We start from the raw sequence: 19,076 nt of genomic DNA, 5'->3' as shown, positions 1-19,076 counted from the left end.
AAGAAAAACTCAGAGGCACAATCTTTACTTTTGATTCTTCTTCCCCTAGAAGTACTCAGCGAGTTATGAAGTCCAGGGCCAAAGGACTGTGGCACCACTGGCAACCAAAAGAATCTGAACTGCAAGTTGGCTGCCTCCTTTTCCAATCTTTCAAACCTCTCTGTCAGAGAAAACTCCAGATGCAATTACCTTTCACTAAAGAAAGATGTATTTCAATAGGCCGCTGAATATGCATCTACCACACACACAACACACAGTAAACCCTGTAGCTACTGGGAACAAACACCCTCCTTTCCCCAAAACCCACCCCTTTACCGAACAGTACACAGTGACTGCTTTCCTTCCAGACTCTCCCTCACCTCTGGGAGAAATGAAGCAAGAAGGGGCAGCTCCTCCATCAAAACCCCCCAGAGGCTGCAACTCACTTTACAAATTTGAATCGGTACATTTCATGCAGACTTGGACTAATCCCCCCAAAAACAAACAGGCCACCACAGCAAGCAAAGTTACACAAAATTATATTGTATATTTAATAACACAGCTAAGTCAAGTTTCTACACCTATACCACTCATATATTTCCCTAATGACAGAAGCGGGAGAGAAGGGATTAAAACTCAAGTGTCATGGGAAGCCTTCCTGACCACACTCACTCACACGATAGCAAGTGTCCTTTGGAGACAGGGAAAGGGTTCTGCTAAGCACCTTTTTTTTCTTGGAGGGCAATACATATAGTGTCTGCAGAGGGACGAGGAGCTGTGGGCTCCTCTCCCTTCCCCTCCCAGGGAAACAGGGTAGGTAGATCTATAGATTCACTTCACCACATGCCCCCCATGGCTGGCTTGGAGGGGACCCTGAAAGCTGAAGATCTATGTGCATTCACACTCCTGGAATGGTGCAAGCATTCACAGCTACCTAAGTCCAAGCCTCAAGCATATGCTGCCTTCTCCCACCACTCCCTGTCTCAACTCTGGCCTCCAGGAAGAGAGAATGTTCACAAGTCCCCACAGAGCCTTTTATGGGCCACAGCTACCATCCAAGATGCTGGTGAATAAGGCACAGCAATGACCAAAGGCCTGCTTGTCCCTCAGCACACAGGACATGGGAACAGGCTAGGGACCTGAGTACAAACTACTCCTCTTCTGCCCCATTCCACATGTGGCCCTGCATTGATCTTCCCTGGGCCTCAATTTTTGCCTTTCCCCAGAAGAGAATGCCTTTCCCCTTCCTCTCCAACCAGGGACAGCCTAGGTTAAGGCGCTTAGTATAATCTGGCAATCATTACAGCCATGTGCCTATCGTTTCCCCACCACTGAATAAGATCCTCGGGGAAGCTGACACGTATCAAGTGTTCAGTAAATACACAAGGAGTGAGGTGAAAGGGTGAGAAGGGAAGAGATGGAAAGTCAAAGGGAATGAAGTTAAGTGTTTAATATTTCTACATTTCCTCATACTTTAGTATTTACTGTATTCAGCTGGAAATAATTCTTAAATGGCGATAAAACATATTACACATTTTTTTAAAATCTGCTTTTTGGCCAGGCATAGCTGCTCACACCTGTCATCTCAGCACTTCAGAAGGCCAAGGTGGGAGGATCACTTGAGCCCAATAGTTCAAGGCTGCAGTGAACTATAATTGTGCCACTGCACTCCAGGCAAGACCCTGTCTCAAAAAAAAAAAAGAGTCTGCTCTTCTGTGTTACTCATAGGAAGTTGCTCAGAATTCCATGTGACCTCAGGAGGTTGTATCTCTGAGGCCTGTGAGCTGAAGGTATTCCTGCCCCATAATTACACTCAGACATATGCCTCTCCACCCCAGGCACACCTCCAGCATCTTATTCCTGGGCCATCTTAACTTTTCCTTCTATCAATCATCCAACAACTCCAGGTGAGACCTCCTCTACAAGAGAAGGGCTTCTTTTCTAAGTCATGAATCTTAAAAACAGGATTACCAGTGTTGAACAATAAGATGGGTAAGAGGGTATGCGAGAGGCAGAAGAAGAGGTCCTTGCCTGACATTTTCCTTTGGAGCCTGCTGGTTCTCCTTCTGTGTTTTTTGACTGACTACACATGGCTCTAAGCACATAACCAGTATTAAATATCATCCTCCATGACTCTACAAATCAAGAACTCAAAGTAAAGGAGGAAAGGAAAGAAGACATTTGAACACAGGACAGATACTTGCTTTCTCTCAGTCGTGAGGACCTCAAATTAAGCCTCTGGATTGAGGCTTCATACAAGTGCCTGAGTACATACATAAGAAGAGAAGGTAGAAAAGTCCCAGCATCAGAGATAAATAAGATTAACATGTCTGACAAATTATTTTAAATAGAAGAAAGAGATAAATTGAGAAAAGAGCTGTGCTAGGTCTCCTAACTGTCCAGGTTCCTCCTAACTGCACAAGGGAGCAACAAAGGGCTGAGAAATTGGCAGGTAAACCAGGAGTACTTGCCCTAGGGCCAGTACACTGGCTGCCACATCCCCTCATATTCTCCATGAGGAGTCCAGGGTCATATCACATTAGTGACACTGACAACCATACTCAACAGGAATGGTGGCAGGGAGGGGAACTGAAGGTGGTCATTGAGGGCAGGAATGCTACAGGGGAAAGAGAGATTCCTACTGAGTCCCCATCTCAAGAAGACTGCAAAAGAGCAGGGAAACTCCCTGGGGCCAGGAGGAGCCCAGGAAAAGGGTAGAGACTTGACAGCAGTTGAAGCCACTAAGCAAATGCTACACCAGGCAAGAAAGGATTCTGGTCGACATTACATTATAGCCCTTTTTGAGGATCACTTGAGGCCAGGAGTTCATAATCAGCCTAGGTGATAAAATGAAACCCTGTCTCAGTATGCATAACACATATATATTACAGCCCTTTTAGCTTTTCAGAGTATTAATATTTTCATATAGATTATTTCAGGTCATTTTCACAATAATCTAGTAAGGTCTATAAATAGTATTCATATTTAATATGAGGAAACTGAGGCTGGGAGCGGGAATGACTGAGGCCACACTGCTAGTTGAAGGCAAAGCAGAACTCATCTCCCAGACTGCTTTAAAGAACAGACCCTAAGGCTGGGAGGCACTGTCTCTCAAGACTGAGAAAATGGATGAGTTTATTGAAAGGTTCAAATTCAAGGTCACATTGAGAAGAAATGGATCTAATAATGAGGTAAAAAGACCCTATCCCAGTATATTCTTTGGGTAAGAGAAAAAGAGGCAGAGATAACACTGGCATACACTCTGGTCATCTAGTGTAAAGACAGAATCTCAAATACAAACTATTTTTTAAAAGACTCCAAGACCTCATTTCTGGAGTTAGGGGAAGACCATCTTAAATAACTGTTGGTCAGGAGCTGACAGAGTGAAAGAATCATCCCAAGGCTGAGGTGGGAAGATGGCTTGAGCCCAGGAGTTCAAGACCAGCCTGGGTAACACTGTGAGACCCCTCTCAAAAAATCATCCCAGGGCCAAGAAGAGGACAGGAAGACCCTGAAGATGAATGTGAAGAAAACGTAAGGCCTAGGTCTTCACCAAAGATGAGACACATCAAGGCCTTAGCAGAGGGTCTGGCACAGAGCAGATGACTACTAAATGTTAGCTGCTAGTAGTAGTGGCAGTCATATAGTAGCAGTAGTAATGCCAGAAAGCTAGGTCCTTCCCCAAAGCCAGTCTCCAAATTGTGGCCAAAAAACCCAAAATCGGTTTACTGTAATTTTAAACGCTTCTTAATGATGAGGGCAGACTCTGTCCTCAACCACTTTTATTGACACCATCTTCAATAGTTGTTGTGCCCTATTCTGTTAAGAGGTAGCCTAACACATTCCAGAGGAGGAGGCTGGAACAGAGAAATGTGGGGTAGGGATGCAGGGCAGAGCCTGTTTGTGTTCTTTGGCTTCAATCCATATGCAGGAAGCACACGGACCATCTCCAGCCCTGAGAGCTTCTCTCTACCACCACCTCCACTCCAGTCTCCCAAAACCAGCAGAAATCCACAAGCAACCATTAAGACAAAGTCACCAGCACACTTGTCACTTCTCACTGGCCATAGCACTTTCCTTCTATTCAGCCCACGGACGCCCAGGTCTGGCTGTCTTTAAAAAGGGCAGCATTAGGAAGAAACTGAGGAGACAAAGCTCAATGGCTCCATTTTCCACTCTCCGCTCCCACACACTTAGCCTCTCCACTCCCTGCTGGTCTTTCCTTCCCTCTTTCCTACGATTGCTAGAATGATTTGTTTTGAACAGCGACAGGTTTATAGGTTAGCCGACACCTCTGCTCTGTGGAATTTTAATTAACTTCTCTCATCGTCAATATGCTAAGGAACGGGGTCTCCATTCTCTGGGGTCAGCAATGTGTTTCAGGTCCTGCTATATCAGCCGTCAAATTGAAGAATTAATGACGTGGCTAATCGGCTCTAATTCTTAGAAAGAAAAAAATTGAAAGGGAGTTGTGGAAGGGAGTAGGAGGAGGGGTGCAGGCTCCATGGGGTAAGGAGAAAGAAGCTGAAGGGCCTAAGCAAAGTGGGTAGGACCAAGTCTCTTATAAAATAAGCAACTGACTTAAACCTAGTGTTGGAGGGCGGCAGCCCTACAGCTTTCACATTTCCATGTGAGTAGGGTGAAGGAAGTGGACGAAGATCCTAGGAAAATGTTGTGATAGAACAGGTACAGGAAAGTCTATGTACCCTGCTGGGGAGGACAGGGATTCTGTCTTGGTTCCAGAGAGCCTCGAAAGTAGAAGTTGGGATGCAAACGTCACTTGTCCATAGGTAAGGTTAGAGACATAACAGTCAGGGCCAGGTGCAGTGGCTCATGCACTTTGGGAGGCCAAGATGGGAGGATCACTTGAGGCCAGGAGTTTGAAACCAGCCTGGTCAATACAGAAACACCCCATTTCTAAAAAAAAAACAAAACAAAAAACAAACAAAACAAAAAACAACAACAAAAAAACAAAACAAAAACGAAAAAAGAACGAAAAAACCCCACCCCATTTCTAGGGCTGGGCACGGTGGCTCACGCCCGTAATCCCAGCACTTTGGGAGGCCAAGGCGGGCAGATCATGAGATCAGGTGATCGAGCCCATCCTAGCTAACACAGTGAAACTCCGTCTCTACTAAAAATACAAAAAATTAGCTGGGCGTGGTGGCAGGTGCCTGTAGTCCCAGCTACTCAGGAGGCTGAGGCAGGGGAATGGCGTAAACCCGGGAGGCAGAGTTTGCAGTGAGCCGAGATGGCACCACTGCACTCCAGGCTGGGCGACAGAGCGAGACTCCATCTCAAAAAAAAACCAAAAACCAAAAAACAACAAAAAAAACCCACCCCATTTCTAAATATAAAATAAAATAAATAATAATAAAAAAGAGAAGTAACAAGCAGGCCAAAGGGTACAGTAAAAGCCATGATCAAAATTTCACACTTTTGCTACAATAATCAATGTTACTACTTCACATACATGTCTTTGTTTGAGGAGCCAGCTGGATCTGGGCCCCAAGCCTCTCCTGATGACTTAAGTCTGTAAGGGATACTCCAGAGGACATTTTCCAAGGGGAACAAAGCAGACATGTGAGTTGTAAGAGCTCAGTTGGCTGGTGCTGTCACCTCCGAGAGGTGGTGAGAGGCCTCTGCTTTGAGAATGACCCCAGAGGACAACTGTTCCAGAAGGGACACTCCTGGCTAACAGCTGGACTCTTAGTTATATTCTCATATAGTACTCTTTCCTTAACATTTCTGAGGTTAGATGCTTAGGAAATTTGCATTTAGAAGGTTATCTCAATCCCACGCATATATGAAGTGGCCTAAATACCTCAAATCTCTGGAGGACTAAAAAATCTCCAAGACAGTGACTCAAAGCAACCTAGAATACACAACAGGAAGATTTTCTAGCTCACCTGATCTAGTAAAATAAAAGCATTATGATACAGGACAAAACCACATCCAAATATGTCTCCCTTACCTGAGTAATGGGCTGATAGCAATGGACCAGACTCGGTCTTCAGTCTGGATGGTGTGTAAGCACTGCCCCAGCCGGCCTGAGGCCAAAGGCCACACCTAGAAACAGGAGAGGAGATGCTCTCGTTGGCATTGCCTGGGATCAGTGGGGAGGAGAGGTGCTCCGGGAGGGGTGACTGTTGGAGGTGGAGAAATGGGGAATCCTTTATGCCCTGCACACACAGAGCTCAGGTATCAGCAGAGGGGCCCCTACAGCTTCTGGCTCACCTACCCCCGCAGATAGGCCCTAGCTCTCCATCCTAACTACCTCTTTTACTTCCACTGACAGCCCTTACTTACCAGCCAACTTTATATTGGGGAATCAGAAGTTCTACAATCCTCAGCGGAGACTTGACTGAGAAGAAGTGGGTGGGTGGGGCTTGCCTCTCTTGACAGCTTTCCTGTATTTGTGGATTTTCCTTTCTCCTATCTCTCACCAAGATTTTACTCTGGAGAAGTAGGGAGAGGGAAGAAGATCAAGGCATAGTATAGGGGGACAGCAATAGAATTAGGGAGAGAAGTAAAAAGAAACATGCAAGGGAAGGAAAGAATGGAAGAAGAAGAGAGACTTCCAAGTGGGAAGGTGGTGTGTTGTTGTTTGTTTGTTGATAATGCCCAGGATCCAATACTATTCACCACGTCAGCAGGGAATTTAGCACCTAGTGTCACCAAAAGTAGCAGAAAAGCTTAACTCTTTTAAGCTTCCATATCTCCTACAGGTTAAAAATATTGCTTGGAGCACATTATCTGGTCTCTATCAGTCAGGAATGTACATTAGCAGCCACTCTGGGCTTAACTCTAATCAACACTCACAGAGCCCTCTCAGCAGTCAGTGCATTTAGACATCTCCCATTAAGCACAGGGCACCCCCCTCACTTCACCCTACCCTAGATGACACACGCAGGGACATAAGCCCCTAACCAAACAGACAGGAAACCTCAGACGTACAGGGCTATCCCAAGACAGCAGCAACAGAGGGATCCAGAGGCAGCCAGATGGATCAGTGACCTCTTAAGGTCCCAGCAGTGCTATAAGGGGAACACACAAAACTCAGGCAGGACCTTAGATGGAAGAACTTTAAAGGAAACATTCCTTGAGTTTAAAGGGTAGGTGATGGAGTAGGGGTGGTCCTGCCTTCTTAGAGTCACATGATAACTCTTCCCTATAAAAGGAGAAAGTGTTGTTGAGAGTTTGTGTGTATGATGGGGGTGGGGGATGGGATAATTGTGTGAGTTACTTTTCCCAACACAGTGAAAAGAAAATAAACATAACAAGAAGATCCTAAACGAGGAGGGGCAGAAAACAAAGGTAAACACCACAACTTTTCCTGAGTGCCATGATTCAGGCCTACTCTTTGGACTCCGTAGTCAGTCCTCTTTGGCAATAACTAGATACATTTCCAATGTACTCTTTTAGGCAGCCCAGCTAAAAAGACAGCTTTGCCTTTTCCCTGACACAAACTCCCTGGGAGGCAGATTCTTTCTTAGGGGGTGAGGAAACACTAAGGACTCTGATTACAAAATCTATGGGGAAGGCCTAGGCCTGAATTCACTAATGTCCTCCACGGAAAGGGAAGGTCGATTCCTAGATTCTGCAAACCACAGAACAAGGTTCCTGATCTCCAGGAGCAGCTAAGGAAGCATGCCGCCAATTCTGAGCAAGATCTTAGGAAAGTGGCCCTCCTGGCTTGGCCCAGCAGCACATCATCCTCCAGAAACATGAGATTCCATCCTGGCACCTGAGGGACAGGAGTTGACAACAATACACTGATCCTATCTTTGCCCTCCATGGCCAAATTCAAAACAGATCCATCCCTGGAAAAGATTCAGTGGGAGTGGACTTTTTTTTTTTTTTTTTTTTTGAGATGGAGTCTTGCTCTGTCGCCCAGGCTGGAGTGCAGTGGTGTGATCTCAGCTCACTGCAAGCTCTGCCTCCTGGGTTCATGCCATTCTCCTGCCTCAGCCTCCCGAGTAGCTGGGTCTACAGGCGTCCGCCACCATGCCCGGCTAATTTTTTTGTATTTTTAGTAGAGACGCAGTTTTGCCGTGTTAGCCAGGATGGTCTCGATCTCCTGACCTCATGATCCACCCGCCTCGGCCTCCCAAAGTGCTGGGATTACAGGTGTGAGCCACCGTGCCAGGCCGGTAGTGGACATATATACAGTTCTTTCAAAGAGCAGACTGGTGATATGCATCACGACTTTTAAAATGACCACAGCCTTTAACTCAGTAATTTTGTTGCTGAAAATCTATCCTAAAGAAAATAATCCTAAAACAAAAGAAAAACCTAAATGGTAAAATATTCCCCGCAGCCTGCAGTTGCAGAGAAAGCATGCATAGGCTTTGGCATCTGATCAATCTGGATTTGAACCCTAGTTGCTACTTATTATCTTTGATCTTAATGGTAACTTCTTAGCTTCCGTTTCCACATGTGTTAAACGGGAAATTATGCCTATCTCAGAGTTATAGTGTGGAAAAGTGGAGATAAGTATAAGGCATCTAGCACAGCAGCATAGTATTTGGCAGGTATCAGGCAAACAATAGTGGTGGTTCTTATTACAATAAATCTTCCCTTCTAAACCAGATGTAATCTGATCTCTCCACCCTCTAAACTTTCTGGCTCTTGCCCTAGAGCTTTACACTCCACAGTCCAAGCCACTTCCAATCAGCTCCATGGCCAGGTACGCACATCTCTTCTCACCCTAAGGATAAGAGGCTTTATCTTCCTTACTTCTGAACAGCCCAGGTGCCTCTGTACCAAGCCTCACACACAGTAGGCACTCGGAAGAAAGAATAGAGAAATAAAGAAGGAAATGAAGGAACGGTTAGTACCAGCCCAGGCTCATTAAGAACATAAGCTACCAGCTGTTCACATCTCAGGATGGGGCTGGCCCCACTAAAGCCCGGAGACACAATCCAAGCTAAGTCACAATAAACCTGAAACTGGGCTTGTGCGGAGGGGAAGGAAGAGGGTTCTTTGGACAGTCCCTAGCTCAGATGTCTTGCAAAGAGATTGTTTTACTTCCCTTTACCCCATAAAATAAATCTCTTTCCTAAAATACAGTACATATTTGGGAAACTCCCCAAAAATAGATGGTTACAGGCAAATATCGCTGCAAATTCTTATGAAGGTTCAGGTGTATTAGAAGCCTGGGGAAGCAGCTGTAGAATTTCAGATGTCACTGAAAAGAAATGATGTTTCAGTTATAAAAGACAAACTGAATACAACAGTAATGTAGAAATGGCTCAGGATAACAAAGGTGGCTGGATGCAAAAACGACAACAGAAAGGAGGGAAACCCAGGCAGCATCTGGAAAGCCAGGAAAGAAGAGTTGGCAGAGAGGTCACAGGGGAGCTGCAAACCAGCTGACCAACTTTCAGGACCAGAGAAGAGAATTCTATCACTGACCTAAAAGAAATCCTCAGAAGGAAGAAGATGGACTGTGGTGACAATTTTAGAAGGAAGCATTTATTTTAGATCTTTTTAAAAATCTAATATACTAAATAGGGCTAAATCAGTACTTAAACATGAAATTAACCCAATACCTCAAATAAACTTGCTATTATTCTTCAACTGTAAGTAATCCATGCCCTCAGATTGCTACCTGTGGTTATAAAGCTTAGTTTTATACTGTTCTGGGTGTCAGACCACAGAGAATAGAAGAAAGAGGTGTCACTGAAAAGGAGGAACTTGGGTAAGCCTGAAGCCATGACAGGAAGATGGCTAGAATAAGACAGGAGTACCTAGGTCACACATGCCACAAAAGGTTTCTATGCAAATTGACTTTTGGGCAGTATAACAGGTTTAGGCCAGAATCTTTTCAAGGAATGGTACAAAGACAGTGACCAATCAGAAGCCTGCAGTAAGTATGAAGTAGGGTAATAGGAAGCAAGTGACAGGAAATTCAGTTTCTGTGTTGGTTCAAAAGATATGCTGGATTTTTCTCAAGCTTCCTGTGCTGATGTGAGTACAAAGTAAGGCAGAAAACAGTAAAGGGAGGAGAAACTTCCATAAAAAGAAAGGAACATATTTAGCCCTTCTTTTTACATAAATTAGCAATATTTCTATATGGAGGTGTAATCACCAGGGGGTACATGCAGTCAGAGAAGTTACTGAGTAAAGATTGCAATTTCCCTCTCCTGAGTCCTCTCCCTATGTTTTAGAGGCCCATTTGCTGACATACCAGCAAGCATTTTGTTCCTGTTAGCATTATGGAACCTAGATGCTAGGAAATACATAACAAGACACTATTGGGCCTCCTGCACCACCAACTGAATTGTCAGCAAAGTTCCCACAGCAACCCTAAAGGACCAGGCCTGTGCAGGCCCTGGCTAGGGCTGATGGGCACAAGTCTGGAGAAAGACTTCTCTGTCTCACAGGTGGTGGGTGAGTGACCCAGATGTGGATGAGTCCATGAAGTCAGTGTCATGCTATTTATCAGCCTCACTTTCTTTTATGCCTTGGTGGATATCTGTGGACCAGGAAATTTGGCAAAGATGCAACAAACAACACCCGTCTCTCATCGTCTCTACTGCTTACTGACCACATCACTCTCCAGAGAAGCAATGAAAACACATTTTAATTATCAGCCTGATTGCCTATAAACAAGGTGGTGAAAAATTAACCTCCCTAAACAGACAGCAGGCAAAAGGAGGGAGATTTTAAAATAAAATATTAGGGTCAGAACTCAACCCACAAACTTGAGGAAACGCAACTCAGGGAGGAAAGGCTGCCAGGTCCTCTGTTTTTGAGTTCACGCCACATTGCAAGTGAATGGCAACCTTCCCAGCCACTGTCCACTCCTTTCCCAGTCCATTTGGCAGGGACAACGCCTGGCATGGCAAGCTGCAGGCCAGAGGCACATAAGTGAGTCCTTTATTGTGTCGTTTTCTCCCCTGTCCCCAGCCGATACTCTCAGCCAATCCTGAGACTCAGGGATCTATCCACCCCCTCCCTATAGACAGGAGGGAGTGATAGTATGTAAGGGGGAGACCACCTCACCTTGGCCGTCCTGTCCCTGGAGCCACTCACAATGATGCCCCCTTTGCAATCCACACAGTTCACCTCCTGTTCATGAGCCGAGTACTTGACAGTGAAGGTGCTGTGAATCTTATGAACGCCAATCTTCCCATCTCTAGGAGAGAAATAAGGAGCCAACCCCCAAGAACCAATTATTCTTTCTGTAGAAAGAGAATAACTCTCCAGAAACAGCCCAAGTCTCCAGTGACATCCGAATTTGCTAAGCATTGGACAATTCAGCCCAGTAAGGTGATGACTTTCTAGATACCTTTACTTCTTCAGCACACCTGGGGCTGAACAGACCTGAGAGAAAAAATATATTTTCCCCTGGAGAATATCAAAACCAGCTTCACTTTTCATTAGAAGCTCTTCCTGTTTTCCTTCTCCAGCTAACCCTATTAACTCCTTTTGGTAAAATCTCTCTGCTTTAAATGGAAAACCCTTCTGGTCTCCCTCCTCATCCCTTTGGAGTTAAGACAGAAAAGTCAGAGGCAGGCAGAATGTCCCCAAAGAATAAGATGGAAAAGGGTGGAAGGAGAAACCTGCAGCACTTACCCTCCTGCACTGACAATGTGCGAGTTGGCCAGCACAAAGTGGCAAACGTCCTCATCATGCCCAGCAAAGACTCCCAGAGGCCGACGGTTCAAGCTGGCACCATCTGGACGGAACTGGTAGGCCAGGATGAAATTAGCCTGGGATATGTACAGAGAATCATCCTCTAGCTGCATCCAGGGCATCTGACTGAAATGATGGAAAAGAAAATTTAAAAGTCATCAAGATACAGTATGAAAACTCAACTCCAGTCTTTGAAGAAGCTGACCAATCCCCAACTTAGCAAGGATAACCAACAAGGCTTATTATCTATACTTGATACCCTCCTTCAAAATTACCTACCCATCAGCTATCCTCAGAAAACTAGAGTAACTGAGCCTTGTGGTGATCTAATCTTCCCTGGACTTTCTAAAAGAGACTCAAAATTAAAAGACCAACTAAATGCCACTTTTAATTGGAGAATATTTAATATTTCAACTACTGGCTACCTGGACTTCTCATGGGTAGGCAGAGCTTACAAAATTCAACGGTCAAGGGGTGAGAAGGGTGAAAAAGAAATCTTCAGCCAGGCACAGTGGCTCACACCTGTAATCCTAGCACTTTGGGAGGCCAAGGTGGGTGGATCACCTGAGGCCAAGAGTTCGAGACCAGCCTGACCAACATGATAAAACCCCGTCTCTACTAAAAATACAAAATTAGACAGGCATAGTGATACACGCCTGTAATCCCAGCTACTCCGGAGGCTGAGGCAGGAGAATCACTTGAACCTGGGAGGCGGAGGTTGCAGTGAGCCGAGATCGCGCCACTGCACTCCAGCCTGGGCGACAGAGGGAGACTCTGTCTCAAAAAAAAAAAAACAAAAAAAAAAACAAAGCAATCTTCGAGCCAGGTGAAATAACTTTCTTTCATTCTGCATCCTCATTAATTTGAAGTGTAAGTGGGAAGTTTCAAGGTTCTAGGATTCCCATACATGCCTCTTCCGCAATAGATCAGTTAAGGTGTAATGGAGAAAAGAGAAGAATAAACCCAGGGAAGCCACATTCCCTTATTCTGTTAGAGCTAAGGGGTCATTTATAAGTGGAAGGAATGAAGCCATTTAGGAAAGGATGCTAATGTACTGATTAGATACCTAGATCCTCACAGGGATATCTACGTTTCTGTATTAGAGGGTAAGTGTGGCAATGAAAAACACAGCCCCAGAGCATTCTGCTACAGTTCAGGGGCTACAGAGAAAGTCAGCTCTCACAGGCAACTGATAAGAGAAATCCACAAATAGTTAGATTCCCTCTGCAATCTGACAGGAGGAAGAAAGGCTAGAAGCCACAGACAAGTCCTGTGGCAGGGAATGAGACTTAAGAAGAAAGAAGACTGTCAGATACTAGGCTCTCTGGTGGAAACTAAGCCCCTTTCCCAAGGTGGACATCCCACCTGTCCTATTCTACATAGGGGTTCTGGAGTTACCAGGTCCCAAGAAAAGCACAGGGACAGCTGACTCATCCCCAAGAACAGCCACCACCTCCTATTCCCAAGCCTGTCTGAGCAAACTGGGCTGTGTTTCTTCCCCAGACTCGTACAAGTGTCATGGGAATGTGGAAAAGTTCTGCAAATTGACTTGACGGGCCATTAAATGCAGCTTAGACTTTGTAGTAACTGAGTTTCTGCTCATGAGGTTTTTACAAGTGTGTGCATATATTACATGGAACATGTGTAGAGTGTGTACAGATGCCTGCTTTCTCATTCATTATGCAAATTCCTCTTCAATATCCCCTTGCGTGAGTGTGTGGCACACTCAAGTAGGCAGCAAACAGAGAGGGTGGGAATTTTTGTGTTTAAAGCCATCTGGTAAACAGCCATCTGCCTAGGACAAGAAACCAGGTTCATGCCAGGTGAACAGTGGAGAATCCCAGGGCAGCCTGGTAACTGTTCCGTGTGTTTATTTGCCAAACTGCTTGAAATTAGCCCCAAAAGGCAAATGTGGGAAGCAGAGGGTAAAGTCCTTCATCATAAAAATCCGTCTTTCTCTCCTGTAGTTTCTTTACCATCACCACCACCACTACCCAATACCACATTATTCACAGCATCTGATGCCCATGAAACCAGTGGAAACTGGATGCAAACAGGAAAGAAAGGTTCATCAGATGAAGAGGGCTGCCTATGTCTTCAGCACAGGTACAGGTCACTCCAGAATGTGGAATCATGATGTTCCCTATCCATTGCAACGAATCAACAAGGAGCAATTTTTTGGTAGGGAGTAAAATAATACCTATGAAATCATTTAGCATCAATGAAGCATAAAAATTGGTAGCATTGGCAGTGCCACAGGCATTTTCTAAATTTCCTTATACTTGCTCTAAGCTCTAACTCCTATAACATATGTATCCAAACCTTTAGATCCTACCCTGCCTTTTAATAAAGTAGGGGAGAGGACTCAGGGAAGCCAAGAATGAAGAAGTAACTCCATAGAGTAGAAGATTTAAATAAAAATATTTGTAAAATACAATGAATTGAAACCTTGATTTCATTTATTTCCTTTGATGGCATAAGTTAACAGAGGTTACCACTGAGTGGTGGAGTTACAGGTTAGTTTTATTTTCTTCTTTAGAATTTTCTTTTTCTTCAAATTTCTAAAATAAGCATTGATTTCTTTATAATCATAAAAAAAGTCATTTGTTAAAGTACATTTCTTGTATTCCCTTCTTTAAATGTGAAAAAGTTGTCCTTCTGATGCCCCCTTTGTGGTGCTCAAAGGCTCACCAGTGCCCACCCACCCAACATAGCCCCATTAGCCTCTATGTAGGACCAGATTTTTTACTTTCCATTATGTTTTTATATCCCAAGTAGCTTTTAAAAAGTCAAGAGGCTACTTGCCTGCATCTCCATTTCAACAGAATCCCCTCTCGGCAGCGCCCCAGTCTCCAGTTCTGAGACACCTTCACCCGTTCCTTCACTGGGACACTGGTCATCCTATGTCCAGAAAGAACAGATAATCCAATCACTACAACTTATTGCCAACCACAGAAAATTCCATGGGCTTACTGAGTCAGGATTCAGGAGCATCCAGAATACAAGTAAAGAGATTAGGAGACCAGGAAGGAGTAACTGTTTTCACTCCATACTTGACTAAGAAAGCCAAGGAGAAAAGTCTGTCCTTTAAACTATCAAAAATGTCAACAGTGATGCCAAAGCAATCTAATGGAGAACGGATGACAACCCTGGAACCACTGGATGTCCAGATTGGGGAAAAAAAAAAAAAAATGGAATGAATCCTGACCCCTACCTCATACCATACAGGAAAAGTAATTCAAAACAGATCATAAACTTAAAATCTAAAACTATAAAGCTGTCAGAAGAAAATATATAAAAACATCTCTCTGACTAAGAAGGTAGACATAGATTTCTTAGGACACAAAAAGCAATAACAGAAAATAAAAATCCATTAAATCAGACTTCATCAAATCCAAAACATCTGCTCACCAAAATGAATACACAAGCCGTCGTCTGGGAGAAAAGATTCACAGAATGTATATCTGACAGGACTTTGCACCCTGATGAGGAAGTCCTCTCTGTATTTGTTCATATGTTTTTGAAAGACCAATAAGAAACTCTCCTACATTGTTAGTGGGAAGGCAAAATGGTACAGCCATTTTGGGAAAAGGTCTGGCGGTTTATTATAAATCTAAACATATATGTACTCTATGACCTAGCAATAACCTTAGAGAAACAAAAAGACTTACACAAGAATGTTCATAGGAATTTTAGTCATAATAGCCAAAAGTGGTAAACAGCCCAGGCATCCATCAACAGGAAAGTGGATAAACACACTAGGGTAGGTTCATATAATGGAATACTACTCAGCAAAAAAAAGGAAAGAAGTACTGATACACATCATAATGTGGATGAATCACAGAAACATTATGTTGAATGAAATAAATCTTACACAAAAGAAATCGTAGTGTATGATTTCATTTACATGAAACTTGAGAAGAGAGACAACTAACCTATGATGAAAAAATCAGAACAGTCATTACCACCAGGGTAGGGATGGAGACTGACTAGGAAAGAACATATAGAAACTTTGAGGTAATATTCTATATTTAAGTCTTGAGGGGGTTTGGGTTATACAAGTTTATATGCATTTGTCAGAAATGGACCAAATGTGCAGGACGTGGTGGCTCACAACTGTAATCTCAACACTTTGGGTGGCCAAGATGGGAGGATCACTTGAGCCCAGGAATTCGAGGTTAGAGTGAGCAGTGATTCCACCACTGCACTCCAGCCTAGGCAACAGAATAAGACTCACTTTCTAAAAAAATAAAAGAGAAAAGAAATACATCAAATAATACACAAGATTTGTGTGGTTTATGCAAATATAAATTCATTGAATATATATTTTTCTTAAAAAAAAAAACTATAAACTTATACTCTAGTCAATGATATGTATGCACCCTGAAGCCTTTAGGGATAAATATACTGATATCTGTAACTTATTTTGAAATGCATGATAAAGCAAATACAGCCAAATATTAATTGTAGAACCTAGGTGGTGCATATATGAGTGTTCATGGTACAATTCATTCAACTTTTCTATGAGTTTTAAATTCTTAAAAACATTGGAGGGCGAGTGTCCATAGTACTTTCTGGGTGAGCTAACAGCAATGAGAGAAGAGAGCACACAAGCTACAGGAATGGCACTGTTTGGGGATGGGTTAATAGGCAATAGGGAGAAGAGTTCTAAGCCCCTTAGAGAGTACACCTTTGAAGAGAATTTTGAAATTATGAGCAAGAATTTGAAAATTCCATTTTAGGCTCCCATATATCTCCTGTGTCTCCTTAGCTTGCTCCACTGCCCATACAAGGTACACTGCTTGGGACAAGAGTGATAACTGCCATGTCTGCCTGGAAATTTGCTAGCCAGGGAGAGAAAGATACACTAATTTCTTTTTTGTTTGTTTTGTTTTTTTGAGACGGAGTCTCGTTCTGTTGCCCAGGCTGGAGTGCAGTGGCACGATCTCGGCTCACTGCAAGCTCCGCCTCTCAGGTTCACACCATTCTCCTGCCTCAGCCTCCTAAGGAGCTGGGATTACAGGAGCCCGCCACCACACCCGGCTAATTTTTTTAAATGTTTTTAGTAGAGACGGGGTTTCACTGTGTTAGCCAGGATAGTCTCGATCTCCTGACCTCGTGATCCACCTGCCTCAGCCTCCCAAAGTGCTGGGATTACAGGCGTGAGCCACCGCGCCCAGCGAGATACACTCATTTCTTCCAGTCTCTACTTATACCTTCACATTTACCACGTTTTACTAAAAGCCAGCAAGCAAGTCCAGCTTTCAAGATTCTAATGGACACAGGTTAGAAAGAATGGTTTTGGCAGGCAGAAAGAAGATACCTAATTCACTTTTAGCTAAATAATATTCTGCCTCCTGGTGTTATTTCATTTATTTATTCGTATAGAATAATTATTTTTGGTTAATAAAGTAATAAATGCACAGGATAAAAAACACACACACACACAGATAGTACGAAAGGTTAACAATGCAAAAGTGAGTCTTTCTCGAAACCCCTAGCCAAGACTCTCCCTCTCTAGAGGCAACTATGTATTCACTGTAGATAAGTATACATGCATGTTGCCCAGGCTGGTCTCCAACACCTGGCCTCAAGCAATCCTCCTGCATCTGGCCAACTGAATACTATTTTTAAATTATATAGAATGTTATAAATCTCTCTGGATCATTATTCCAATTGTAATTTATTTAACCAACATTTAATGTGGTGCTCACAATATGCCAGGCACTGTTTTTATTTGCCCAATGCCTTACGCATATCAATGAGTGCTGATAAAGAGCAATTATATTTCTTATATTTCTAGAAAGTATATTCTTTTCAATTGGAAATAAGCAATAAGCAACTGTCTTTGATTTTAAAAAAAGAAAGCAAGAAATGGCCCAAACTGATATGAATTTAATATATAACAAACAGAAAATTGTAAACTAAGGAAATAAATCACTTTAGTTAGTGCTGTTGGGTTTGTACAGCACGTTGACTTTATGAGAAGGAAAGGAGAGAGGGAATAAGAATATGCATGGCTAGAAAGAATACTGGAAGGATAAAATAAAACACCCATAGTTAACTATGGATAGTCAACTTTGGGTGTTTTTATTTTCTCCTTTATGTTTTTACATATTTTCTAATTTTTCTTTTTCTTTTTTAAATTTTTTTTAATTTCAATAGCTTTAGGGGTACAAATGGTTTTTGGTTACGTGGATGAATTGTATAATGATGAAGTCTGGACTTTTAGTATACCAGTCACCTGAATAGCGTACACTGTACCCAGTAGGTAATTTTTCTATCACTCACCCCCCCTCACCTTCCTCCCTTCTGAATCTCCAATGTCCATTATACCACTCTGTATGCCTGTGTGTACCCATGCCTTAGCTCCCACTTATACGTGAGAACATGCAGTATTTAGCTTTCACTCCTGCATTACTTCATTTAGGATAATGGCCTCCAATTCCATCCACGTTGCGCAAAAGTCATTATTTCATTCTTTTTTATGGCTGAGTAATATTCAAATACTCATTAAAATAGTAATAATAAATGCTGTTGATAAAACTTGTTGCATATCAAGAGAAAAAAACTGATTTAGATTGCCATCTCATACCACAATATAATAAATTCCAAAAATATGAGGGTGAATTTAAAAGTTTAACTAGAAGAAAACAAAATATATACATATTTCAATGAAGAGCAAAGATAATTTCCCAACTGAAATGGGGATAATAGAAATTATTCTATTGAAGCAATAGAAATGTATCAATTATAAAGTATTTGAGTTTAATGCTATTAAATTTGAAATGCTACAGGAAGGGAAAAAAGATTAAAAGCAACAGAGTAGGGGAAAAATTTTAACTAACACTGTAGATATAAGTTTTATCTCTAAAACTTTTAGGGAGCTGATAAAAATCTATCAAGATAACACCCTGTCTCCAACACCCTATCATCCATGTCTGACAGAGTATAAGGACAGTCACAGTGTTCACAATGTAAAACATTGGAGGAAACATCCCCCAAGAATAGTTTACAGGCATGTACATTAAAACAATTTTTAAAGTACCACCTCACATCTATTAAGTAGAAAAAACTGACACTAGCTTTAATTTGATAGAAGAGTGTAGATTTGGTTACATGTTGCTTATAGCACATTCAGCTGGTACAGTCTTTCAGAAAGGAATTCTGTTAAGACAAAAGTCATTAAATGACAGCTTATGATCTAGCATTTCTACTTTGAGCACTGTATCACGAAGAAATAATTCAAAAGAAAAAAATTTTACAAAGATATTTATAGCTGCAGCTATATATTAGAGCTAAAATCTGGAAATAGCCCGAAGGTCTGTCTGTGGGGGAGAATAGTATACTAATGCAATGGAATATACTGCCACTAGAAATGACAAATGTGAGGATTGCAAAACATTTGGCAACAACTACGTAGCAAGTAATGGTATTTTTTAAAACTAAGTTAA

At 42.7% G+C, this 19,076-nt stretch overlaps 1 protein-coding gene across 7 annotated transcripts in view; it reads right to left on the bottom strand.

Annotated features, from left to right (window-relative positions):
* FBXW4 (F-box and WD repeat domain containing 4) overlaps positions 1-19,076 on the bottom strand; it is an 85,882-nt gene that overhangs the window by 52,646 nt on the left and 14,160 nt on the right. For 4 of the 7 annotated variants that reach the window (XR_009212721.1, XR_009212722.1, XM_058436074.1 and 1 more), the window contains exons 2-6: positions 14,424-14,523; positions 11,563-11,744; positions 10,990-11,122; positions 6,289-6,437; positions 5,954-6,048 (exon numbers count right to left, since the gene is read on the bottom strand). Coding sequence is in view for 4 of the 7 variants with exons in the window: in XM_058436074.1 (XP_058292057.1) it covers positions 5,954-6,048; positions 6,289-6,437; positions 10,990-11,122; positions 11,563-11,744; positions 14,424-14,523 (659 nt within the window). In the remaining 3 variants the exon portion in view is untranslated. The remainder of the gene's footprint in view (positions 1-5,953; positions 6,049-6,288; positions 6,438-10,989; positions 11,123-11,562; positions 11,745-14,423; positions 14,524-19,076) is intronic. The other 3 variants (XR_009212720.1, XM_058436075.1, XM_058436073.1) reach the window with 1 other exon arrangement.

The sequence above is a fragment of the Hylobates moloch genome, unplaced genomic scaffold (assembly GCF_009828535.3).
Source record: "Hylobates moloch isolate HMO894 unplaced genomic scaffold, HMol_V3 SCAFFOLD_3, whole genome shotgun sequence".
NCBI classification, from domain to species: Eukaryota; Metazoa; Chordata; class Mammalia; order Primates; family Hylobatidae; genus Hylobates; species Hylobates moloch.
Note: the sequence above shows the minus strand (reverse complement) of the source record. Positions and strands in the feature narration are given on the sequence as shown.